This window comes from Anolis carolinensis, chromosome 5 (assembly GCF_035594765.1).
Source record: "Anolis carolinensis isolate JA03-04 chromosome 5, rAnoCar3.1.pri, whole genome shotgun sequence".
NCBI lineage: Eukaryota > Metazoa > Chordata > Lepidosauria > Squamata > Dactyloidae > Anolis > Anolis carolinensis.
In genome coordinates, this window is record NC_085845.1 from 104,534,711 (window position 1) to 104,560,769 (window position 26,059).

General features: G+C 42.3%; 1 protein-coding gene across 2 annotated transcripts in view; it reads right to left on the reverse strand.

The window, feature by feature from the left end:
• The window catches only part of nsg1 (neuronal vesicle trafficking associated 1), a 31,761-nt gene extending 11,937 nt beyond the window's left edge, over positions 1-19,824 (reverse strand). Inside the window, exons 1-3 of one of the 2 annotated variants that reach the window (XM_003224146.4) lie at positions 19,666-19,824; positions 19,205-19,366; positions 12,279-12,359 (exon numbers count right to left, since the gene is read on the reverse strand). In XM_003224146.4, the coding sequence (XP_003224194.1) occupies positions 12,279-12,359; positions 19,205-19,333 (210 nt within the window). In that variant the 5' untranslated portion in view covers positions 19,334-19,366; positions 19,666-19,824. Of the gene's footprint in view, positions 1-12,242; positions 12,360-19,204; positions 19,367-19,665 lie in introns of both variants that reach the window. The other variant, XM_003224145.4, reaches the window with a different exon arrangement.
• Positions 19,825-26,059: the final 6,235 nt, after the last annotated feature.

Genomic DNA, 26,059 nt, shown 5'->3' on the forward strand with positions numbered 1-26,059 from the left:
GCAGTAAGGGCCATAAAAACTAGTCAGTTTACCCTGGATTATAAAAAAGATGGATAGTACCCATGCTAAGCATTCTGAAAGGAGACAATTCATGTGGGAAGGTGGATCTTGAAAACAAAAGTGCTGACAGCACAACGATATTTTTATAAGGAAAAAAATGGAGCATCTAAAGAAACCGGGATTGGTACTTAAAATAGAAATGTATAAGAAATGCAAAAAGAGACATAAGCAGGAGGAGTATTATATAATATCCCAAACCCATATGGATGTTGTCAGGAAAGGGAAGGCTAGAATAGGGATTAGCAACCTTCCAGGTGTTCTCTATTATTGTAGTTACTGCAACACTCCTAATACACACAGCCATGAAACGTAACATGAAATCCTCCAGACAGACAGGGATATTTTTGCACACTCATATTTTTATACAATTAAAAACTCTGGGCCACCTGCAATTTTGCTGGGAGGGATGTCCACGAAGTCAGCAAATTTGTAAAGCATGTCCTCTATTTCATCATAGAAGGGCCCTATATCTCAGGATCTGATCCTAGGTTTTCTGCTTTAAACTGGATTATATGAGTTTACACGATCAGCAAATCTGGGATAAGCAGAAAACCTGGGATATAGGGCCTGTCTAGAAGAGCCCTAAGTCCTTTGTAAAGGTATTGAATAGCACTGGGTCCAGGAAAAAACCCTATTAGTCACCTTTCTCCATGATGAAGAGGAGCCATTGGTAAGCATCATTTGTGTTTGACCAGTCAACCAATTACAAATTATATTGTGTCTGGCCCACACAACATAACAATAAGATAAATGTGAAGACGTGACAGAGAGAATGCAGTATTACTTGACTCAGTGTTCTGGCACAGATAAGTTGTGTTCAATCTGGGGCAAGCAAAAATGACATACAAGGAGAGACTTTAATCCCAGAACACCTATCTATTTTAAACTAATTTGACAGCTGAAAGCACATGAGAACATATTTTCGGTGCTGCTGGCCATCTCTTTGAGAATTCTTTATGAATTGCATGGTGCTGGCAGACTGGACATAAGCAGCCGTTATCACCATCTTCAAAAAGTATCTCCCTTTGAAGATTGATTTTATTTATCATGCCAGAAGCAAATTGGGAATACAGCTATAATGTATGCAAAACCACAACGTTAAAAACTTGGCATTATGCTAAATTTCCTTTGCCCAGAAGCTGGCCACTTTAAGTGCCTCTGCTGTTGCTGTAAGGAGGTCCTCCGTTGTGCATGCGGCAGGACTCAGACTGCATTGTAGTAAGTGGTCTGTGGTTTGCTCTTCTCCACACTCGCATGTTGTGGACTCCACTTTGTAGCCCTATTTCTTAACGTTGGCTCTGCAACCCATGGTGCCAGAGCGCAGTCTGTTCAGTGCCTTCCAAGTCGCCCAGTCATCTGTGTGCCCAGGGGGAAGTTTCCCATCCGGTCTCAGCCACTGATTGAAGTTCCGGGTTTTTACCTGCCACTTTTGAACTCTCACTTGCTGAGGTGTTCCTGCAAGTGTCTCTGTAGACCTTAGGAAGCTGTTTCTTGATTTAAGGCATTGGCTTGCTGGGTGATATCTGAACAGAGAATGGGTCGGAAATGTCAATGCTTTGGTCCTTTCATTTTTGACTGTTACTTTCCGACTCATGTCAGGTGGCGCAATACCAGCTAAGCAGTATTATTTCTGCAGTGGTGTAGAGCGCAGGCATCCTTTGATAATGGAGCATGTCTCATTAAGAGGCACATTCACTGTTTTGATGTGGTGAGATGCATTCCACAATGGGACATGAGAACAGCCTCCCTGCAAGATAGTAAAACATCCAGGTGTCCCCTGGGCAAAATCTTTGTAGACGGCTAATTCTATCACACCAGAATCAATTTGCAGTGTGAATTGCATGGTGCTGGCAGACTGGACATAAGCAGCCGTTATCACCATCTCCAAAAAGTGCCCCCTTGATCAGCCCCTCCCTCCTGTCCTTCAGAAAGATGGTAAAGACCTGGCTGTGGGACCAAGCCTTTGGAGCAGTGCAATGAGGCAATAATAGGAAACCTACTCCACTGACCAGAGCCAGCATTTCTATTTGTTTCATAAAGATCAAGTAGACAGAACATATTGTAAAGAACAAAAATAACTTTCTGGTCTTGCATCACACATTTTAGTGCAAATATTAAGACACAAATAGTGTTCAATTCAGCAAGTATTGCAGAATGTCATGCCACAGTCCACTTCAAAAAGGGTCATGACATGCAGCTGTTAATAAAATCCTGGTTTGAGTTGGCTTAAACAGCTGATTTTAAAGTAGATATAACTGATTTTAATGTTTGTGTATATTTATTGTTATTTTATGTCCCAGCATGGAATGCTTGCCATATATATGTTGTGCTCTGCCCTGAGTCTCCTTCAGGGTAAAAAGGATGGAATATAAATGTTTTAAATAAATAATAAAATAAATGAAGATAACACTTGCTATTTAACATTCAAGAAATAACACACCAGTCAGCCTGCCTCACATTTCTGTGCTCATGCACTCTCTAGTTAACCCTATGCTCTCACCACCCCTCTCTATTAGCGGCTTTCCCTTCTCCATTGTCACCAGCCATGCACATTCTGATTTTATTTTTTAAAATGTGGATGCCACAATATATATTTACATACTCTATATGAGATCCCTAGGATCATACTAAATGCAAAAAAAATAATAATCTGTTAATAACTCATTCTTGAACTACCCTCCTTAAACATCAAATTGCCCTGCTGCGGGGCATGTGCCCCATGTTGGGGACCAGGGCCTTAGTTAATGAAAATATCTCCTCCTGGGCATTATTTCTTTAACATTTGGTGTCAGAGACAGAAATAACAATAAGGATAGTTTCCTACTCTTACAAAAAAAAAAAAAAACAGCAGCTCAACATGTTTCAACAACCTTTTATATTAAAAATTAACATGCACATTTATAATAAAACAACCAAGTCTGATGAACCTTGCAAAAATATCTTGAACCTTGCTAGAGGCAATCTGAAAGCTTCTTCAAAAATGCACTTTTTTTTTTCTTTCACCCCCTTACGATTTCTAATTTGGTGAACAAAGCATGTGCATTCAGGGATGCCTTTCCATTCATGCATCTCCTACTTATGATTCCTTTTTTTTGGTGGACAATACTACCGTAGATTTATATTGGTATGTTGTTGTTGTTGTTTTAACATGCGGACGCTGATGGGGCAGAGTTCGCTGCTCTCCCCTAATCTCTCTGTATTACTGTTCATACATGCCCAGGAAGAGATCTTGGAGGCAGCTGCTGTTTACCTTGCCTTTTGCAGACAGTGTTTATCCAGCTCTTATTCACAATTCTCCCAATGCCAGTGCCATTAAAAACAAGACAAAGGAGGAGAAAAGAAAAGGAGGACTATGCATTGTCGAAGGCTTTCATGGCTGGAATCACTGGGTTGCTGTCTTTCAGGCTGTATGGCCATGTTCCAGAAGCTTTCTCTCCTGACGTTTCACCCACATCTGTGGCAGGCATCCTCAGAGGTTGTGAGACCTCAATATTATATTATATTGTATTATTATTATTATTATTATTATTATTATTATTATTATTGCTAAACCTGGAAGCCCAGGTGTCGCCCGTGGTCAGTAGGGCCTTTGCACAACTCAAACTTGTGCACCAGCTGTGCCACTACCTTGAGAAACCTGACCCGTCCTTGGTGATCCATGCCATGGTTACATCTAATTTAGACTACTGTAACATGCTCTACATGGGGCTTCCCCTGAAGAGTGCTTGGAAACTTCAACCAGTCAAAAGAGCCAGACTGCTTACAGGTAATGGACATAGGGAGCATATCACCCCCACCCCACCCCCTCCACCCCCCCGCTACAGCACCTCCTCTGGCTACCAGTTTCTTTCCGAGCCCGATTTAAGGTGCTGATTCTGACCTTTAAAGCCCTAAACCAGTGGTTCCCAAACTTATTTGGCCTACCACCCCCTTTTCCAGAAAAAATATTACTCAGCGTCCCCTGGAAATTAATTTTTTTAAAATTTTAATAGCAATTAAACTGAAAGATATATGTATTAATGTTTCTACCTTTTTTGTAAAATATAGTAAAGAAAGGTGTAAATTAGAAACATTGAAGTTTGAAATTATGAAACTGTTTTTTGAACTCAGAATAGAAAGGTAATATAGTTATTCAACGCCTCCAAATGCACCTGTGGCCATCACCACCCCCCTGGATCACTGCAGCGCCCACTAGGGGCTGTAGCGCCCACTTTGGAAATCACTGCCCTAAATGGTTCAGGTCTAACTTACTTATCTGACCGCATCTCTTCATACCAGCCTGCCCAAACTCTAGCTTCCGCCACCATCCCAAGTACGGTTGGTGATGAGAGAGAGTGCCTTCTCAGTGCCTGCTCTGGAATACTCTCCCCAGTGAGATTAAAATGGCATTCTCCCTTTCATCCTTTAAACAACAGCTGAAAACTTTTTTATTCAGACAAGCCTTCAGAGAAGAAACTGTATGCTGGAGAGATAAGAAACTTCAACCTTCACTGGGTGGAGCTAAAGGAAATATGACAGGACAGGACAGTACAATAATGTATATTGTTTTTAATTATTTATTTATGTTTTGCTTGATTGTCACAGTGTTTTATTTTTATATGTTGACTGTTTGATGGCATTGAATGTTTGCCAATGTTATATTCTATGTTTGAAAGCCGCCCTGAGTCTCTTCGGGGAGAGAAGGCCGTGGTTCGAATCCGGGTGGCGGGGTGAGCTCCCGCTGTTAATCCCAGCTTCTGTCAACCTAGCAGTTTGAAAACATGCACATGTGAGTAGATCAATAGGTACCACTTCGGCAGGAAGGTAACGGCGCTCCATGCATTCATGCTGGCTACATGACCTAGGAGGCATCTACGGACAACGCAGGTTCTTCGACTTAGAAATGGAGATGAGCACCAACCCCCAGAGTCGGACACGACTAGATTTAATGTCAGGGGAAAACCTTTACCTTTACCTATTATTAGACTTTGTATTGTATTTTAACATGTTGGAAGCCGCTTTGTGTCCCCATTGTGGGAGAAAAGAGACATATAAATAGAGATTTTATTATTATTGTAATTGTTATTATTCTATAAACCTGAAGATCTGTATGTGTTAAGAGTGAAAAAGCCTTGGGTGTAATGAAAGTGCAAGTTTCTTTCCCTCCCTCTTCCCTTTGGGACTCATATCAAAACCTATATTCATCTGCATTTCCCTTGAGGTACAAAGTCCTACAGGAAGCTCTCTCCAAAGGATCCATTACTTGGCAGCAAAAAATAATAACCCAAGAGCCTGAAAGTCATCCCTGTGTGATAATAAAGTAATACTAAATGACGTTTTGTTTCTCCAACAACATGTACCAATGCAAACATTTCATCAGTCCTCTCATATGATTGCTCTGGTAGTTTATTTCTTTTTTTGTGCCTACACAAAATGGCTCATCCCTGCCTTTGCTTTCATCTTGATCTGCTTTTAGATTACCTTTCGCAGCTGACCCTAGAAGTATAATCCACAAATTATTTTCATACTCATTAAAAACGTTGTCTGAGCACCTTTACTGTAGTATTATAATGTCCCCCCCCCTCCGCAAGAATCTGAAAGCATTCTAAGAAACCCTGCCACTCAATTCTTTAATGGCTGTGAATATTCATTAATTCAGATTTTATGCCTAAACCATGATTTGAGATTTTGAACACACAATACCAAACTATAGTTCAGCCCATTGAAGGTTTTTATTTTATTTTGATATTTTATTTTTATCCTGCCTTCCTCCTAAAATGGGACTTACAATATCATAAACTTCGTTTATGGCCTCATAATTTATCTTTTTGTATTTATGGTAGTAGAATCATGGTTAACTTAGAGGCGCTTGACATGTCATCTTTCCTTTGGTTAGTGCTTGGCTTTAAAGGTGGGTTTGCAGGGGGGGGGGGGTCAGATCAAGAAATGTATCATACATCAAATGTCTCCCATGCAGACCTCACCCTAGATGTACAAAAAGTAAATAACTTCTTTTAAATAACACCTCTTTTAAAGGCAACCTTCACTAATCTTTGGCGGTGGTGTTTTAATGTGAATATTGAGCTCTGCAACTTGTTTGTGTCTCTTGCCAAACACCATCTTCAGGCACTGAAACACAACTGCAGGACAATCTATACTATTATAATTATAGTATACATTTTCTGCAAAACTGGGTTCAAAATATCTTACAAATTCAAATGAGTATGATATGGGCCCCTTCTACATTGCCATATAATCCAGATTATGAAAGCAGATAGTGTATATACTCGAGTATAAGCCTAGTTTTTTTAGCCCTTTTTTTAAGACTGAAAAAGCCCCCCTTGGCTTATACTCAGGTGAGGGTCCTGGTTGGCTTATATTTGGGTCAGCTTATACTCGAGAATATATGGTATTCATCGTCCAGAGGAGGGCGACTAAAATGATTAAGGGTCTGGAGAACAAGCTCTATGAGGAGCGGCTTAAAGAGCTGGGCATGTTTAGCCTGCAGAAGAGAAGGCTGAGAGGAGACATGATAGCCATGTACAAATACGTGAAGGGAAGTCATAGGGAGGAGGAAGCAAGCTTGTTTTCTGCTGCCCTGCAGACTAGGACACGGAACAATGGCTTCAATGGAAAGGAGATTCCACCCGAACATCAGGAAGAACTTCCTCACTGTGAGAGCTGTTCGACAGTGGAACTCTCTCCCCCGGACTGTGGTGGAGGCTCCTTCTTTGGAGGCTTTTAAGTAGAGGCTGGATAGCCATCTGTCGGGGGTGCTTTGAATGCGATTTCCTGCTTCTTGGCAGGGGGTTGGACTGGATGGCCCATGAGGTCTCTTCCAATTCTACTATTCTATGATTCTATGGTACATTCATTATTTTTCTCTATTATTGGTATTATTACATTTATTATTTTTCTCTATTATTGTTGCTACTATTACATTTATTTTACTCTACTTTTATTATTATTATTAATACATTTATTATTTCACTCTGATATTCTTATTATTATTGCATTTATTATTTTACTCTATTTATTATTACATGTATTATTTTCCTGTAATAATAATAATAATAATAATAATTATTATTATTATTATTATTACATGTATTATTTTACTCTGTTATTATTAAAAGGAAACATAAGGGCATTTACATTGAAGAAGATGAGAATAATGATTTGATCAGAGTTGGACAGTCTTATCTTAAATCTGAGCTTAATGTACATATTCAAAAACATTTAACCTACTGATGCCTCAATCAATGTAATTTTATTGGTATCTATTTTTATTTCTGAAATTTACCACCCTCGGCTTATACTGGAGTCAATGTTTTCCCAGGTTTTTTGTGGTAAAATTAGGTGCCTCGGCTTATATTCAGGTCGGCTTATACTTGAGTATATACAGTAATCTACATTATCTGCTTTGAACTAGGGTTGTGCATTTGTATGAAATTACTTACCGTTTCTGTTTGTTCCATTCGTATGGACCCATTTCAGTTTCTGTCTGAAGCTTACAGAAATGGGCACCTATACAAATGGGCTTTTCCATCCAAGGTCCAAAAAAAAAAAACATTTCAGGCCTTGGGTGGCAAAGGGCCAGGCCCTGGCAGCCGGGCCTACGAGCATGGAGCACCCTGTGACTAGTAGTCCCTGCCTGCCAGGCCTATGGTCGCGCGTGTGACCGTGGGCCCAGCAGCCAGGGCCTAGAAGCACTGAGCGCTCAATGTCTCCTAGGCCCAGCTTGCAGGGCCTACAGGCAAGTGACAAGCGCTCAATGCTCGTAGGCCCTGCGAGCTGGGCCTAAGAGCATCAAGTGTTCAACGCTCGACTGTAGGCCCTGCTAGCCAGGCCTACAAGCCATCGAGCGCTTGATGGCTCATAGGCCTGGCTTGCAGGGCCTACAATAGAGGGTTCAGTGCTTAACTGTAGGCCCTGCAAGCCGAGCCTACAAGACATCAATCGCTCGATGCTCATAGGCCTGGCAGGCAGGGCCTATGAGCATCGAATGCCCAGTGCTTGGCTGAAGGCCCTGTGAGCCAGGGCCTACAGCCAAGCCACAAAAATCAGCTGACCAAACGGCTACTGTTCCCCTCTGCCTTTCACTTTTTCTTTTGTTCCCTTGAGGTTGTACCATTCCGTGCAATCCAAATGGACGAAAAGGTACAACACCACAAAAGAAACAGATGAAACAGTATTTGAGCCCAACCTTACTTTGAACTGGATTATATGAGTCTACACTGCCAGATAATCCAGTTCAAAACAGATAATCTGGATTTTATATGGCAGTGCAGAGGGGGGCATATTTAAAAGAATGCAAAAGATCAAGATTTCCATGGGGTTAAGCTATTAACAGTATTAGGACTCCGTTTACACTGACCATTTAATGCAGTTTGAAGATAGCTTCAGATTGCAGTGGCCAAACAACAAACTCCCACAAAGGAAAAGGCACGCAAAACAAAACACTTAATCTGCATCAGTGCTCTGTGCAATCACCATCCAAGCTTCAAACAGATTCCAGGATTTCCTATGTAATCATCTGCACAGAGAAACCCCTTTTTTCAGTACTGATTTGAAACTGCATTAAATGGTCAGTGTAGACAGGCTCTAAAACAATGTAAAGCGAACACTTAAAATAGTAAGGGTAGATTAAACAAAACAGAACTGCAGGACCAGTATGGAGGGGCTTGGTTTCAGCTGATGGAGGGTGCGACTGGCAGATGCACCACACAGGTTTTGTAGGAAGTGGCCACAACTTTATTGTTTCAACTGGATACTTTAATATAGGTTATTTTATTTTGTATAGTGGTAGTTCTATACTTTAGCATAGTATGAGGTACGTACATATCCAATGACCAGGTAACCAAATGTGAACTGGACTCTTGGTCCAAGTAGGAGTCACAGGGGGATTAGTTAGGCTTAAAGCAAATGTGTTATTGTCCACCATCTGAGGGACAGGTAGATCCACTATGTGTGGGTGTTACTTGTAAGCCTCCTCTATAAAGCCCCTTAACAGGACACCCTATGGCCTGATTCCTGATGGGCTACAAGACCTGACTTCCCCAGGACACAGATATTTCCCTAGGCCACACTGCCCCCAAGTTGGGTGCCTGGGAAGCACCTGCCCCTGCCATGCAGATTGGATGCCTCTTTCGATGAGTATGCAAGGAACTCTAAGAAGAAGACACCAAGATGGATTGGGAAAATTGCAATTTCACCATGCCTGCTTCTTCACCATAACCTGCAAATCCCCGTCCCCATGCAAAGTAGGTCTGAGAACAATCCTTTGAACGAATAGAACAGTACTGTTCCTTTGAATAAGGCTCCTAAGAAGATATTTGGTCTGTCAGATAGTTCAGATCTAAGACAGGTAGAACTTTACAGTTCATAACCAGGAGTTTGACTTGTTCCAAGAACTAGACCAGTAGCCAGCGGAGCTCTTGTAGCAGAGGAATTGTATGGTTAACCAAACCAGCCAATGGTCTGGTTAAAGCTCTTTGTACCATTTGAAGGGGATGAACATTTTTAAGGGCAGTCTCCTCAAGAAGGCACGACTATAATCCAAACAGCATACCATCATTTGTGCCACTGCACAGCTGAAAACCTGTTTGTTTGTTTTTTTGAATGATGATAATGGCAAACATGCTTTGAGCCCTGCCATGGTTACTCTCAATTTTTTAATGTAAGATGCTTGTATTGGCTATGTATTATGTGCACTGGATGATGACCTTTACCATGCACGTAACCATGCTTGAATTTATTTGCAAAGTGGTGCTGATGGGAAATGTCACTTTCTCTCATTAACTGGGAATTGTTTATCTCGGCCTGGTAGATTGATGACTTGCTGCAAAGGGAGTTTATAACCAACAGAAGTGTAAGGCCATTCTCGTGAGAGACTTGGAATGGAAGGGCAAAATGGGTATTTGTTAGTTTGTTTTTCCTTTAAGAAGGATAGAGTGCATGAGGAGCATGTGCTTTGTTCTCGAAGCAGAATCACACTACTAAAAGCACGTTTCTGCTTGCTACTAAATAAAAATATGGCCTTTTAGCAAGCTGCATGGCAGTCATCGGGGCCGTGATGGCGCAGCGGGTTAAACCGCTGAGCTGCTGAACTTGCTGACTGGAAGATTGGCGGTTAGAATCCACAGGGCAGGGTGAGCTCTTGTGTTAGCCCCAGCTTCTGCCAACCTAGCAGTTTGAAAACATACAGATCTGAGTAGATCAATAGGTACTGCTCTGGTGAGAAGGTAATGGAGCCCCGGTGGCGAAGTGTGTTAAAGCATTGAGCTGCTGAACTTGCAGACCGAAAGGCGCCAGGTTCAAACTCCAGGAGTGGCGTGAGCGGCCGCTGTTAGCTCCAGCTTCTGCCAACCTAGCAGTTCGAAAACATGCCAATGTGAGTAGATCAATAGGTACCGCTCCGGCGGGAAGTTAACGGCGCTCCATGCAGTCATGCCGGCCACATGACCTTGGAGGTGTCTACGGACAATGCCGGCTCTTTGGCTTAGAAATGGAGATGAGCAGAAACCCCCAGAGTCAGACATGACTGGACTTAACGTCAGGAGAAACCTTGACCTTTACTTTTAAAAATGGGAAAAACTCATTGTGGTACATGCGTGTGGCCTTTGGTGAATTGCTTCTGCCCCATGGAAGAGCCCCCCCTTCAACAAGATGCGGAACCTATTCCTGGCAACGTGAAGTTGTAAATTTAACAGCAATAGTGAATCTCAGAAAATATTTCAGTCATAAAATAGGAGGGGAACGTTACTGGGTTTTCATTCATTTTTAACTCACTCCAAATAAACAATTGTTCATGGGGGGGGGGGGGGGTTGGGTGAAACTTAGATGTGACATTCTTCTCTGTTTTCTGCTGTGCTGTGCAGATTTCTAAATGTCATAGCTCGAAGCAAAACACACAGAGAGGAAGGAGATGCGTACATGTGCACATTGCATCGATCAATTCCCTGAGTTCCTCAGACTGGGGTTGCCAACTGCTTAAGTCCTTGAATCACTCGTGAGAGCGGTTTTTATCTTCTGTCCACTAGGGAAGCCCCTGAGGAGGGGAAAGAGCCATAGCTTTCTTATTTGTGTTTCCAGAGGTCCCATAAATGCATTGTGTTCCCAGAGGTCCCATCTGAATTATTGTAGCACCACTTCAGTTATAGCACATGCTGAACGTAGACAACCCTTTGGGGAAGAACCAGGTTGCAGCTGTGAGATCTACAGCAACACTGCTATAATTCCTGATCAGAACCCATATTCACAGTTAAAATTTCTTCACTCGAATTTATTTATACACTAAAACTGACAAACCCAAATTAATAGCCTATAACCAGCGAGGCTGTGGCACAGGCTGGTTAGCAGCCAGCTGCAACAAATCCCTCTGACCAAGAGGTCATGGTTTTGAGGCCAGCCTGCGTCTGTCTCTGTCTCTGTTCTATGTTATGGCATTGAATGTTTGCCTTATACGTGTAATGTGATCCGCCCTGAGTCCCCTTCAGGGTGAGAAGGGGGGAATATAAATACTGTAAATAAATAAATAAATACATACATTGTTGTGATTTCTGATTATGGCAGACCTAAGACTGAACCCATAACAGGGATTTCTTGGCAAGATTTGTCCAAAAGACGTTTGCCAATGCATTCCTTTGAGAATGAGAGATTGCGATTAGCCCAAGGTCATCTCTGGCTGGCGCAGTGGGTTAAACCCTTGTACTGGCAGGACTGCTGACCAAAAGGTCAGCGGTTCAAATCTGAGGAGTGAGTTTCCATCTGTCAGCTCTAGCTTCCCAGGTGAGGACAAGAGAGAAGCCTCCCATAGGATGGTAAAATATTCAAATGTTCCCCAGGCAACGTCCTTGCAGACGACTAATTCTCTCACACTAGAAATGACTTGCAGTTTCTCAAGTTGCTTCTAACATGAAAAAAAGCCAGGCTGAGTGAGGATTTGAACCCAGTCTCTGGGGTCCCAGTGCCAACAAAAACTACTGAACCACACAGGCTCATAAGATATAAGTTCAATACAATTTACAATACAATAACACTGACTTCTGCTGTTCTAGAAAAGGCATGTACAACCTGTGGCCCTTCAGGTGTTTGGGACTCCAACTACCAGAAGCCCTAGTCAGCTTGTCCAATGGTCAGGAATTCTGCAAGGTCACAGGTTGTGCACGCCTTTCGAGACAATGAGGTGTGATATTGCTTACCTTAAACCGTTCTGAGACACTTTCAGTGATGCTTACTGTGAACTCAGCTATTTTGGGTGTACGGAATTTCCCTTTCTTCCGGTCAGGTTCATATTCTGTTTTCGTCTTGACCACCACCTAAGCACAAAACATTAACAAGTTGCCATTTATAAGTTCAGTCAGTGCAGAACACAGCACACTTTCCGTTTGTAGATTTACGAACTAAGGAATGCAATGTAGTCAAATACCACAAAGCAAGCCTGATTGGCCTGATTCAATTGGCTCGTCTAAATAGACCAGTGGTTCTTGGCCTGTGAGTCACGGCCCAGCAATGAGCCACGAGAACGAAAATCTGGTCTGTGGAGCTCCTTCCTCTTTGTTTATTTATTTAATTTATTTTATTTCCGCTCCTTTCTACAGAGCTGACCATCGCATTGGATAGACACATCAGCTCTAGATTATTAAATATAGTTTTCTGCAGGCGAGCAGATGGTGACTACTGGATGGCATATGTTCTGTATCAGAAACTAGAGCTGATGTGGTCTATCCAATGCAATTTCCTGAATCAGCACCCCAAATAACCAAACCCAATCTAAAGTTGACCAAAAGTTTATTCAGAACCCTTTTGGTACTGATGTTAGAGATTGTTCCCTTGTTAAAGTGGTCCTTGGTCAAGTGGTTTCTGGTCAAGTGTTCCCTGGTAAAGTGGTCCTTGGTCAAAGTGGGCCCTGGTCAAGTAGGCCCTGGTCAAAAAAAGGTTGGGAACCACTGAAGTAGACTCACTGTGAAGTCACTTCTGTCTGCCTTTATGACTTTCACAGATTTCTGGTCCTTGCAGTATGAGCGGGTTAATCCAATTTAATTCCATATCAAGGAAATTTTGGAACAACACTTTAGTTTGGGCACAGTATGGTCCACATGCCACCATTGCCTTTTCCCTGAGTTCACCTGTAGAGGGAAAGCAGAATGGATCATGCATGACACCAGTGTTGCCAGGTGGCTACAGAGTCCCATGAAGGCTCTTTGTTGGTTGTTGTGAACCCTCTGAGTCAACCAGGGAGAAGAACAGGGGTGGTTCCCTTCTTCTGCTTTGTTATAAGGGGCCTTTGATTATGTCCTTTGATGATGTCCACACAAGATGCCCACAATGGCCAAGAGCTGTCATGGAGCTCTGTGACCACCTAGCATCACTTTTGGCAAAGGCAAGGTAAGCTGAGAATCCAGCTGGGCTGAACCCAGTTAGCCCATGTTAGCCCATATAGATTTTGTCCCACTACTGTCACAGATTGGGGACATAGTGTGTGGCCCAGACTGGTTACAACTTAAGCAGCCACTGCAGATGAGCTCTATGTCTCTTATCAATTCACATATCACAACATCTAAGAAGTTACCTGTACCACAATTCCTCATTCAAACCTTTCCTGCACACACCCTTCTCAGATTAATAGGAAATGCACAAGAGGAAGATTCCTACACATTTTAGCTGAGCAAGAGATATTCCTCTGAATTTTGGTGATTTTTATTTCTTAAACTGATGATGATGATGATGATGATGATGATGATGATGATGATGATGATGGTGATAAATAACTTGTCACCAGTGTTTCGCAAGGCAGCTTAAAAACAATCCCAACAAAAAAAATCACAGTATGTAAAAACCTTACAACAGGAATGCAAAATAACCCATGTACTTTCTTAAGCAGTAAGTATATTTTTAAAATTATGTAAGGTTTTCTTGTACTATATCTTACATTCACACAGGCTGTACTTCAGACAATCAGAAAAGGTCTAAGTGAGCCTATTCCCAATGTCTCTGAAGTTCATAAGGTATCTTACTTTTCTCGTGCCATTTAATGCCTGTGCCAAGCACATTCCTCTCATTTTTTTGGTTATCTAAAACTGTGGAATTGCATTATAGCATTGTTCATGAAATCTCAGTGTACATTGGCAGTGTAGAATTAATGCAGTTTGAAAGCACTTTAACTTCCATGGCTCAATGGTATGGAATCAGGGGAGTTATAGTCTTTCTTCTGCCAAAGAAAGCTTGGGTCTCACCAAACTAAAACTCCCATGATTACACAGCATTGAGCCATGGAAGTTAAAATGCTGTCAAACTGTATTAATTTTACAGTTTCAATACACCCACAAACTTATACAGACATGCAAATCCACATTTCTGGTTTGAGCAATTTCATGAACAATCAACATTTTTGGATATTGTGAGTAACACATTTCAACTACCCACTTCCTCCAGAAAGAGTCCAGAAAACAATGGGACTCTGAGCAGATGCATAAATAATTGCGCTAACATTGATTTCAGTAGCACCCACTTCATCAAAATATGCTCAAGGTGAAAGGTCATACTTAAATGTGGAGTTTGTTTCCAAAATATATTAAATCAAAGGAAACTGGAAAATGAATTATAGGTTAGGTTGCTGTAAGTTTTCCAGGCTGTATGGCCATGTTCCAGAAGCATTCTCTCCTGACATTTCACCCATATTTATGGCAGGCATCCTCAAAGGTTGTGAGGGCTGTTGGAAACTAGGCAAGTGGGATTTATACATCTGTGGAATGTCCAAGGTGGGAGACAAAACAAGCATGTGGACAATTTCAACAGAAAGGAGGAAACCAAGAAAATGAACAAAATTTGGCTACCAGCATTAAAAAAAACTCTAGAATCATATCAATAAATAAAGAGCAACATTCAAACAAGGGGATTCCAGACAGGAAACAATCAGGGGCAGCTAACACCTCCCAACAAAAGATTACCCCCAAGGCAAGAAATAGCCAGGCTTTGAAGCTACAAGGCTATTCAATGCTAATCAAGGTGGCCAATTGCAACATTCGTACTTGCCTCGAGCAGACAAGCGTTATTTCTCCCAACCTGTACCTTCCACAGATATATCAACCCTATTTACCTAGTTTCCAACAGACTTCACAACCTCTGAGGATGCCTGCCACAGATGTGGACGAAACGCCAGGAGAAAATGCTTCTGGAACACAGCCATATGCCCGGAAAACTCACAGCAATTCCGGCCATGAAAGCCTGCCACAACCCATTGAATTATAAGTTGCAGTATATTGTTGAGTATGAACAGAACATTATGTACAGATCAAAACTATCAAAATGTATCCAATTGCTTTGGTTCAGAGCTTGTAAAATCGCATTTTATAGAAAAAAAGCATATAGCATACCCTCAGCACATTTTATTTTATTTTTGTTGTTGTTGTCCAGATGGATTTGCTATCCTTTGGAAACAAGCTCCACAAATACATTAGATGTTGCATTGAAAAGTTCAGGAAAGTGGTGCTGAAGACGACAATTAGAAAGGAGGGTGGTGGTTCAGGGTATCTTATGAGAAAATGTAGATGCTGACTAAGATGCTAAACTTTAATCTGTAAATGCAAATTGGAGATTGATGGCTAGCCCAAGAAGGGCTCAGAGGCTATTTATTATAGTGGGTGGTTCCCTGTGTGAACAGGGAACAGAAATTATACCAAAGGAGATTGGGACATGAACACCCACATGTGTGTATATTTAATTTATTACTTGCACTACTAGGGTCATTTAAAACGCTTTCAATTCTTGGGTTTGACATTTAGAATCATTTTTGGTCAAGTCTGATGAGAAAAAATCCAAGAAAATGAAAAAACGAACTATAGGTTGCAGCACTTGATTTGAAATCACGAGTTCTCTGCAACCACAATGAATGATACTCTTACCCTTTGAAAGGGTGGGGCATAGTTTTTCAAAAAATTACCGCTAGATGCCTCTCCCAGCACACAAACATCCCACACCCTCAGTCATTCGCAAGATGTAGACCCCACAACGTAAGGCCTAATGAAGTATTCTCCATTTCTAGAGTTATTTTTAGCTTTGTTTCTGGCTCAGAATGGTTAGTAAAATGAGATAACTTCATAACCCATTTAACAGTTGGTAACGTTTTGTGCAATTATAGCACGCTGCCATTGTGAAATATACAGCTTTGAAATTGGGTCCATCATTTTGAAACACCCTGTATTTTGAAATATTAAGCTCAGACTATGGCTACTAGAATGTAGCTGAAGTCCCTTTGCCAGTACAAATATTTAGTTATTTTTAGTGAGAGAGAGAAAGAGAGGATGGTAGTTATTAAAAACAACAGATTTCTGCAAGCCTTTACAAACTACTCAGGGCCCTTCCAAGGAGTCATATAACCCAGACTATAAAGGCAGAAAATCCCACAATATCTGGTTTGAACTTGGTTTTCTGAGTCCACACTGCCATATATTCCAGTACAAAGCAGAAAATGTGGGATTTTAATCAGCTGTGTGGAAGGAACCTCTGACACAAAAGGAACAAGGCAACTTATTTCTTATTTGACAAGGCTCTTGATAGAATTTGGAGGCTCTTGCCTTCCTCATTCTGCAGCAGCAACTAGCTAGCTGGTCTTAGAAAGCACATGCATGAAAAGTAGGGGTCTGGTGGAGAAAAGCCACACCCATCTGTGAACAAAAGCATGGAGAGCTTCTGCAACAAAGACATGGTTTATCCCTATGTTAGAAGAGCTGTTCAGACATATCATTTAGACATTTCAGCCCCTTCTCTTCGCCCAGGCCTTGGTAAAGCTTTCTATTAATTCCTTTACAAAATTCTCATTTGAGGATAGCACTAGAAATTCACGATAGTTGTCCTTCCACCCAATCTGCTGAATAAGCTGCAGTTCCTAGGGGAGAGGGAATGAATACGCAACCAGGTCATGCCAGTAAGGCACATACACTGATAAGGATGCTCTAAAAACACCTTTCCGCGGCACATACACACATAAGGATGCTCTAAAAAACATCTGATCCGGGAACATGCACACATAAGGATGCTCTAAAAACATCTTCTGATCCAGGCACATACATGCGTAAGGATGCTCTAAAAACACCTTTCCGATCCGGCTCCAAAGTACAGCTTGGGCACGTTGGAAACGAAGCATTGGAAATAAATCCCTACACAGCAATCAGTGCTGTTCGTCATCCCTTTCAGAGACACACAGGTTGCATCATTTGTGAAAGAAGGTCCCAAGCCAGAGAGGGTGGAAGTCCCTTGTGGGGTTGTTCTTCGCTCTATGCTCTTTGCACTGGGGAAATCAAAGGAGGGACTGAGAGAAGGGCTTTCTTTGTTCCAAGGAGAGCAAAGAGAAGTGCAACCTCATCATTCAGAGCTACCTCCTTGAGATAAACTGAGGGCTGGGCCTGACTGCATGCAGGCCATGGCACATTGGAGACAAAGGGTCCAGCTATATACATGTCTTATTTGATTGTTTACTGTGTCTTATTGGATTGTTACTATATCTTGTTGGATTGTTTTTTATTATTTTCACCTTGATGCTTAATTTTTTGATGTAAGTTTACTGTTGTGCATTATCTTGCATTATTTTAATGTGTTTGTACTCATTTGAGGCATTGAATGTTTGTCTTTCTGTTTTGTGTCTGTAAACCGCCCTTAATCCCTTTGGGGAGAGAGGGCGGTCTAGAAATCAAGTAGTATTATTATGATTATTATTATAAACAGGCAGAAAAACCAAGCATGCAAGACCCCTTCCAGACAGTCCCTATATCCCAGAATCTGATCCCAGGTTTTCTAATTTAAATTGTATCATATGTGTCCCCACTGCCAGTTAATATGGGATAAACAGAAAACTTGGGATCAGATTCTGGGATGTAAGGCCTGTCTGGAAGGGCTCCAACACAAATATCTCAGTTATCCTGTTTTGCAGAAGAACTGGTCCACAGTGAATAGACATGAACCCAGTTATCTGTGACAATCACGATACGTGCAAGTGTTTTTTTCAGTCCATGACAAGCAGCATGCCTGATCTCGGCATGTCAAAAGTTGCTTTGTCTCCTTGTGGAGAGAAAAAGCGGAGTATAAATAAACATCATAATCGTCCTAGTCATCCACAAACCCAATCAACCATTGCACCACACAGTTTACAGAAAACCTACATAAAAACTTCAGCTATCACCCAAGTCAAAAATGAAGCACAATCACCTGGCAGACAGTACAAAAAGAATCTGCAAAGCCCACCTCCTCCAAGGTGAAATAAACCACGTAAACTGGGCTCACTAGGCCAATGGAGACTCTTCCGCAGACCTTGGAAGAGAGGCAAGGCCAAGAACAAGCCATAAGAGTCAAGACAAAGATCCACCCAGAGGAAAAGTGTTCTTACCATACATCAAGAGAACCACTGACCGCATTGAGAAGCTGATGAAGAAACACAACCTACAGATCCACTAAGAAAATCCAACAAATGCTACATTCAGCACACAAGGGATCTCTCACTTCTGCAGGAGTCTACTGGACATAATGCAGCTGTGGACAAGTCTACATAGGGACCACCAAACGCACCAGTATTGCCCAAACACAAATCAGAGAACATGAAAAGCAATGCAGACTAAGTCAACCAGAGAAGTCCACCATAGCAGAGCACTTGATGAACCAATCTGGACACAGCATATTATCTGAGATCACAGAAATGCTGGACCACTCTAACAACCACCATGTCAGACTACACAGAGAAGCCATTGAAATCCACAAGCAGGTGGACAATTTCAACAGAAAGGAGAAAACCATGAAAATGAACACAATCTGGCCATCAGTATTTAAAAATTCTAAAATCAGAACAACACTAAAAAAGGGGGGGGGGATTCCAGACATGAAACAATCAGGGCCAGCTAACACCTTCCAACAAAGGGCTCCCCATGCTGGCAGCAGCCAGTCTTTGAAGCTGCTAGGCTATTCAATGCTAATCAAGGTGGACAATTGAAACATTAACACTGGCCTCAGGCAGACAAGAGTTCTTTCTCAAACCTTGGACCTTCCACAGATATAAAACCCCACTTGACTGGTTTCCAAAAAGAGAAACGTCAGGAGAGAATACTTCTGGAACATGGCCCTACATCCCGGAAAATTCACAGCAACCCAAACACCATAAGAATCAGAATAAGCCTACCTTCTCCGGGGGAGGGAACTGGAGCTGGTTGACGTCCAGCGGCGTGATCAAGGGGATGGTGTCGAAGCCATCCTCCAGGAGGGGCTGCTTGCTGCTCTTCTCGCCCAAATTGTTCCCCAGCTTCACCATTTTGTCTTGCTTTCAGATCACAAGCAGGGAGCTCTGGGGAAACAAAAGGAAAAAAAGAGAAAGGGGGGAAGGGGGGCACACTCTAAAAAAAACCCCTCCCAACCTGGGATGCTACATGGCATCAGTGAAGGGTGGATGGACAGTGCCAGGTGATCTGCTTTGAAATGGATTATTATCTGAGCCCAAGCTGCTCAGATAAAGCTGGATGTGGTAGAGGAGATGAGGTCCGCAGAGGGCCCCTTGGCTAGCCCTGCTCCCCTCCTCTTCTCCATCCTTTTGTCTCCCTCCCCCTCCTCCCCTTCCTCTTGCCCTGCCGGCTTCTCCGGACCCACCTCCTCCTCCTCCACCACCACCACCCAAGCCTTCCTCGGAAAGGACCTGGGCCGGGAAGAGAGCGGGCGAGGCTTGGGAGGCGAGCACACAGAGGCACAGCAGCAGCAGCAGCCGCCGCAGCAGCAGCAACTCCTCGGCGTGACGCAGCCTCCGCGCCGCCCCCTCCCTCCCTTTCCTCCCCTTCCCTCCCTTTCTGCCTCCAGAAGGGTCCCCTGACACCACGCAGGTCCAGCTTCAAGGGTGCCTGCGCTGCGTGGGGCCGTGAAAGCACTCCTGCTTGCTCACATCACTTGGCCTCTTCCACACTAGCTCTGTTAGCCCTTCCTGCGTGCTTTTGCTTTATCACACGAGAGCTGAAAGAATAGGCGAAGAGCATTGATCCACTTGGAGTCAGAATCATAGATTCTTGGGCCATCCAGTCCACCCCCCTGCCAAGAAGCAGGAAAATCGCATTCAAAGTACCCCCGACAAATGGCCATCCAGCTTCTGCTTCCCCCCCCCCCCCCCCCGTGTCAGGAGCATTCTGGAGTGAGAGAATTGGCCGGCTGCAAGGACGTTGCCCAGGGGACGCCCGGATATTTTGATGTTTTTACCATGCTTGAGGAAGTCTTCTCTTATGTCTCCGCATGGAGCTGATAGGGGGAGCTCATCCGCTCTCTCCCCAGGTGGGATTCGAACCTGGCAGCCTTCAGGTCAGCAACCCAACCTTCAAGTCACTTAGTCCACTACGCCTAGGGGATAAAGGCCTTGTGACTTGAAGGTTGGGTTGCTGACCTGAAGGCTGCCAGGTTCAAATCCCACCCGGGGAGAGCGCGGATGAGCTCCCTCTATCCGCTCCAGCTCCATGCGGGGACATGAGAGAAGCCTCCCACAAGGATGGTAAAACATCAAAACATCCGGGTGTCCCCTGGGCAATCTCCTTGCAGACGGCCAATTCCCTCACTCCAGAAGCAACTCCGGTTGCTCCTGACATGAAAAAAAAAGGTTCTGCTTGAAAGCCTCCAAAGAAGGAGCCTCCACCACACTCCGCTGCAGAGAGTTCCATTGCCGAACAGCTCTCTCAGTGAGGAAGTTCTTCCTAATGTTCAGGTGGAATCTCCTTTCCTGTAGTTTAAAGCCGGGCTGTGGCGCAGGCTGTTGAGCAGCTGCAATAAATCACTCTGACCATGAGGTCATGAGTTTGAGGCCAGCCCGTGGCGGGGTGAGCACCCGTCAATTAAAAATAAAAAAAAATAGCCCTTGCTCGTTGCTGACCTAGCAACCCGAAAGATAGTTGCATCTATCAAGTAGGAAATAAGGTACCACTTATAAAGTGGGGAGGCAAGTTTAACTAATTTATGACCTGGAATGAGGAAGTGCCGTCAGAGTGGATGATGAAGCAGCTGCTCCCCCTGTGGCCAGAATCGAACATCCCCTCAGAAGAAGGTTAAATTGCCTCTGCATCTGTCTGTCTCGGTCTCTGTTTCATGTGTTTATGGGCATTGAATGTTTGCCCTATGTGTGTATAATGTGATCCGTCCTGAGTCCCCTTCGGGGTGAGAAGGGCGGAATATAAATACTGTAAATAAATAAATAAGTTGTTCCACATCCTAGTCTCCAGGGCAGCAGGAAGCAAGCTTGCTCCCTCCTCCCTATGACTCCCCCTCACATATTTATACATGGCCATCATGTCTCCTCTCAGCCTTCGCTTCTGCAGGCTAAACGTGCCCAGCACTTTCAGCCACTCATCATAGGCCTTGTTCTCCAGACCCTTGATCATTTTAGTCACCCACCTCTGGACACCTTGCAGCGTGTCAACATCTTTCAATTGCGGTGCCCAGAATTGGACACAGTGTGATTCCAGGTGTGGTCTAACCAAGGCAGAATAGGGGGTAGCATGATGTCCCTGGATCTAGATACTATTCTCCCATTTATGCAGGCCAAAATCCCATTGGCTTTTTTAGCTGCTACATCACATTGTTGGCTCATGTTTCACTTGTTGTCCACAAGGACTCAAAGATCCTTTTCACACGCACTGCTGTCAAGCCAGGTATTCCCCATTCTGTATTTCAATTTTTCTGCCTAAGTAGAGTTTCTTGCATTTGTCTCTGTTGAACTTCATTTTATTAGTTTTAGCCCATCTTTCTAATCTGTTAAGATTATTTTGAATTCTGCTCCTGTCTTCTGGAGTATTCTATATGTATGTTAATTTGCCAATTTGATTGAGCATGTTCAGTCTCAGGACTCCATTCAGTTTGCTTTACACCTCAGTGGAGGTGGATGCCTGTTTGCATCATACCTCAGTGGAGGAGGATGCATGTTGCTGTTTGGACTTCTATAAAGAAGTATGACTTATGGACTTTAGTGAGTACAACTAAACCTAAAGACTATGGACTATTATTTATTTTTATTTATCATGTCAGAAACAGGAGCCCGGATGGCGAAGTGTGTTAAAGCACTGAGCTGCTGAACTTGCAGACCAAAAGGTCCCAGGTTCAAACCCTGGGAGTGGCCTGAGCGGCCGCTGTTAGCTCCAGCTTCTGCCAACCTAGCAGTTCGAAAACATGCCAATGTGAGTAGATCAATAGGTACCGCTCTGGCGGGAAGGTAACGGCACTCCATGCAGTCATGCTGGCCACATGACCTTGGAGGTGTCTATGGACAACGCCAGCTCTTCGGCTTAGAAATGGAGATCAGCACCAACCCCCCAGAGTCAGACATGAGTGGACTTAACATCAGGGGAAACCTTTACCTTTACCTACATGTCAGAAGCGAACCGAGGGTACAAGTTGTAATGTATTTTAAAACACTTAAAAAAAAAACCCAACAACTTAGCATTATACTAAATGTCCTTTGACCAGTAGCAGGCAACCTGCAGTTCCTCTGGTGTTGCTATAAGAAGGTCCTCCATTGTGCATGTGGCAGGGCTCAGGCTGCATTGCAGTAGGTGGTCTGTGATTTGCTCTTCTCCGCACTCGCATGTCGTAGACTCCACTTTGTGGCCCCCCACTTTGTAGCCCCATTTCTTAAGGTTGGCTCTGCATCTCGTGGTGCCAGACTGCAATCTGTTCAGCGCCTTCCAACTTGCCCAGTCTTCTGTGCACCCAGGAGGGAGTCTCTCATTAGCCACTGATTGAGGTTCCGGGTTTTAGCCTGCCACTTTTGGACTCTTCATTGCTGAGATGTTCCTGCAAGTATCTCTGTAGATCTTAGAAAGCTGTTTCTTTATTTAAGGCATTGGCGTGCTGGCTGATATCTGAACAGGGGATGGGCCGGAGATGTCAATGCCTTGGTCCTTTTATTATTGGCTGCTACTGTCAGGTGGTGCAACACCAGCTAAACAGTATAATTTTTCCAGTGGTGTGGGGTGTCGACATCCTATGATAATGTGGCTTTCATTAAGAGCCACATCTACTGTTTTAATGTGGTGAGATATGTTCCACACTGGACATACGTATTCAGCAGCAGAGTAGCAAAGCGCAAGGGCAGATGTCTTCACTGTATCTGGTTGTGATCCCCAGGTTGTGCTTCCTTTCATATTATATTATTTCTAGCACCCACCTTTTCCTCACTGCCATATAATCCAATTCAATGTGGATTTTATACAACTGTGTGGAAGGGACCTCAGATTTATGCAGGAAGAAGGCAGCTGCAGAACATCAGGGGGGATGCATACACTTCGATTTCTCTATCAGCAATAGTGTAAGACAGTAGGTGACTGAATGATCCATCCCCTATCCGGAACTACAAATCATAAAGTAGCCCCTAGATCAAAGTGCTCTAAAGCCCCTTCCAAACTGCCCTATATCCCAGGATCTGATCCCAGATTATTTGCTTATGTCAGATTATCTGGCAATGGAGACTCATATAATCCACTTTAAAGCAGATAATCTGAGTTCAGATCCTGGGATATAGGGCAGTGTAGAGGGGTCTAAGGCTCCTACGCTGTGATGTAATCCAGGTTATCAAGGCAGATAATCCACATTATCTGCTTTGAACTTGATTATATGAGTCTGCACTGCCATATAATCCAATTGAAAGCAGATAACCTTTCTGCTTTGTACCTCTTTTGGCCTGAGAAATGTTTATGTGATCTCCAGTATACATGCAGTCTCAGAGTTACAAGCATCTGACTCCTAGTTAAGAGCGGGGGTGAGATAACAGAAAGTGAGAGAAATCTACCCCTTGGAAGGGAAATTCACTCCTGGAAGAGTTATCATGGGGAAAGGGGTCTCAACAGAAGCTTTCTCACTAAGCCTCGTTTCCACAACAAGCCAATTTTGTTCAAAATCCAATTCTCACTGGGAAAGAAAGTGGGGCGAAATCTTCTGATCAGGGACACATAGACTGCAAAACAAACACCGCAGAGTTTGTCTCTCTGTGTGTATATCTGGCATTACACTTGAAACATGTATCTGTTCCGACTTACAAACAAATTCATTTTAAGGACAAACCTACAAAACCTATCTTGTTTGTAATTTGGGGACTGCCTGTATATAAAATGGGTATGAAACCAAATATTATTTACTTATTTACTGATTTACTGATAACAAATCAGCATTTGCAAGGTTTGCTAAAGAAGCCAATTTCCCTGTTTCATGAAGCACGGCTGAAACATTTTCTGCAGTATCTGCTGAATACATAAGTTTTACTAACATATTGGTTTAAATGTCTAAAACAACCACTAGATGGAGTTCTGAATTTTGTGTTTAATAAATTTTTATTAGTGCTTTCAACATACAATAAAAATAAATTTGGAATAGAACAAAATGGGGAGAGGGGAAGAGTAATAACAGTGGAGAAGACGAACAAACCCGAAAAAAGAAAAAAGAAAGGAAATCGAAAGAAAAGGAAAGAAAAAAGTAAAAATAAGGAAATATATGTGTGTGTGTGTGTATATATATATATATATATATATATATATATATATATATATATATGTAAAAACAAAAACAGCAAAGAGCAAACATACTCTATCTTAAAAGTTGACTTCCATCTTAGCACAGTGTCATATACCACCATAATTTAACAAAAAAAATTTTTTTGTTCTTTAAACCATCTCTATCCGGTGTCTTTATTTTGTGTGATTCCATTAGTGTATACTCTCGATTGTTTTGTGAATCTTATTTTCCATATATATTAAATTATCACCCTATGTTCTTCCTCTTTCAAATAAATTTTAATCATTTCCCAGTTTGTCTGTCTTTTTGGTCTGCCTTCATTATTTTGTAGTAAATATGTTAATTTGTCCATATTCATTACTTCCCAGATCTTTGTTAACCAACATCTTACATCCGGCATTTCTCTATCTTTCCAGAATTTAGCAAAGTTCATTCTAGCTGCAGTGGTAAGATAATTAAATAGAATTTCCTTGTTTCTGTCTTTTTCTATATTTAACATCCCCAAAAGGAAATATTTTGGGTTCAGCTCAACTCTAATCTGCAACATCTTTTGTATTCTTTGGTGTATATCTTTCCAATAGGACTTTGCCTTTTTGCATGTCCACCAGCAATGAAAGAAGGTCCCCACTTCTTCCTCGCATTTCCAACACTTGTTAGATGTCTTGTTATTAAATTTAGCAATTTTTTGTGGCGTCCAATGCCATCTGTAAAACATTTTTACCCAATTTTCTTTCATGTCCATTGCATATGTGAATTTGAGTCTAGTATTCCAACTCTTTTCCCATTCCGCTAATTGAATTGTTTCCCCAAATTTTTCGCCCATTCTATCATGCAATCTTTGATTGGTTCCGTTTCTGTTTCCCATTCTAATAATTTTTTGTAAATATTAGATATCATCTTTTTTTCCAATTGCATTATCTTATCCCAAAATCTTTCTTTGTCTTCAAATCCAAGTTCTTTGTCTTTGATAAATACATCTCTTATCTGAAAATATTGAAACCATCCTATGTTTGGAAATTGTTTATTCAGTTCATCCTGACTTTTCAAATTGTAGGTGTTATTCTTTCTAATTAGTATATCTTTATATCTTGGCCAATTTTCACTGCTCGTTTCCCTTCTTTGGCATGCTTCTAGCGGGGAGATCCACAATGGTGTTTTCAGATGGAATCTTTTCTTGTATTTTTCCCATATATTCAACAGCGAGGATCGTATGAAATGATTCCCGAAGTTTTTTTCCACTAATTTTTTATTATACCATAGGTATGCATGCCACCCTGTTCTTAAGTCAGCTCCTTCTAGTGTTAGAATTTTTGTTTTTTGGAGTGTGGCCCAGTCTTTTACCCACGTTAACCCGCAAGCATCATGGTAAAGTTGAAGGTTTGGTAGACCTAATCCCCCTCTTTTTTTATCATCCATCAAATAAATTCTTTTAATTCTAGGTTTCTTCCCCATCCAGATGAATTTACTTAAATCTTTGTTCCAATTTTTAAATCTTTGGGAATTTCTTATGATT